This window comes from Etheostoma spectabile, chromosome 2 (genome assembly GCF_008692095.1).
Source record: "Etheostoma spectabile isolate EspeVRDwgs_2016 chromosome 2, UIUC_Espe_1.0, whole genome shotgun sequence".
NCBI classification, from domain to species: domain Eukaryota; kingdom Metazoa; phylum Chordata; class Actinopteri; order Perciformes; family Percidae; genus Etheostoma; species Etheostoma spectabile.
In genome coordinates, this window is record NC_045734.1 from 27,031,648 (window position 1) to 27,032,985 (window position 1,338).

The 1,338-nt window shown below is 35.4% G+C and overlaps 1 protein-coding gene across 3 annotated transcripts in view; it reads left to right on the forward strand.

The window, feature by feature from the left end:
* The window catches only part of LOC116704469 (anionic trypsin-2), a 25,451-nt gene extending 24,249 nt beyond the window's left edge, over window positions 1-1,202 (forward strand). For all 3 annotated transcript variants that reach the window (XM_032540012.1, XM_032540005.1, XM_032539996.1), the window contains exons 4-6: window positions 413-465; window positions 701-858; window positions 988-1,202. In XM_032540012.1, the coding sequence (XP_032395903.1) occupies window positions 413-465; window positions 701-858; window positions 988-1,140 (364 nt within the window). In that variant the 3' untranslated portion in view covers window positions 1,141-1,202. The remainder of the gene's footprint in view (window positions 1-412; window positions 466-700; window positions 859-987) is intronic.
* Window positions 1,203-1,338: the final 136 nt, after the last annotated feature.

Here is a 1,338-nt window from a genome sequence, read left to right on the forward strand (position 1 = left end):
ACACACACACACACACAGACACACAGACACACAGACACACACACGACAACTCACTAACAAGGTGAAAACATTACCATTGTTCCTGTTGGCTGGTAATAAGCATTTAAACCTACAATGTGTATTTTTTTTTATTCTTTGCAGAAACGATGGAGATACTAAGAGCAAATTTCTAATTGGGTTTGGCCAACGTAGTAGTTAAAACGCAATCGGTATGGGATTGGCTAGAAAGTAATATTCAGTTGGTTGTCATATAGAATTTCACCACTAGATGGGAGAAATACTTACACAATGTAGTTTTAAGTAAATTTAAGTCAGACCCATCTGCCCTATTGGAAGATTTAACATTTATAACAATAGGTATCAAATGCTTTTAATATAACCTAACCACTTGGTTCCTGTTGTTATTTTCTAGGTTTGAGATTGCAGGTCACGCAGCCACTACTGGAGGCCCTAATGATGAAAGGAGTGAGAGGATTTTCGATCATTTAATTAAGTTCATGATCTAATTGCATTTGTCTTTTGTACTAAAATTGCATTAAATATATATTTTAGTTCTTGCAGTACTAAAGCAGAATACAAAAATGGCCTCAGCGAATAGGCAGATGTATGTTTCTTTATAAGGTTATTTGTATTAAGGAACATTCAGATGTATTTTGTAGTGAAATGTTTTTCCCTCTTTCTTTCTCTCTTTACTCTGTAGAACCCGGTGAATCGCCTACTCTCCACTGTGCAGACATTGAGGTTGTCAACTGTGCAGACCTCAAAAATACTTTGCAGATAGATTTCCAAAAAGTTTACCAAGTCAAGGAGTATCAACACTGGTTCTGTGGCCAAACATCTAAAATGGATATATGTTATGTGGGTTGGCATGACCTTTAACATGTTCTCTCCTCTTCTGTCATTCAAGTTTTGAGTTGTTTTAAGATGCATATATTTTAATAAGGGAAATGATTATATTACAAGCAAAACATACATTCTCTCTCACAGGGAGATTCTGGTGGAGGAGTGGTGTACAAAGACAAGATTTATGGCGTCATTTCTTTTCTGGGGGATCCTCACCGTGTGTGTAGGAAAGCCGCTGCATTCATGGACCTCTGCAATCCAGAATACGCCGCATGGATCACACAAAATATCACCTGAAAAAAGAGGTCTACAGATGTGTTGAACTGTAAACACTCTTTCAAAATAAAAGCTGAATGAAATCATTTTGGAGTTTTGTAAATTTTCAACCATGTTTTCAAAACATATGTTGACTAAACATCATCTGATCCTAAGTATTAGTGAAATTGTTTTGTAATTTCTACTTTTTTTAACCCAAAAATATTAATAATTGACAAT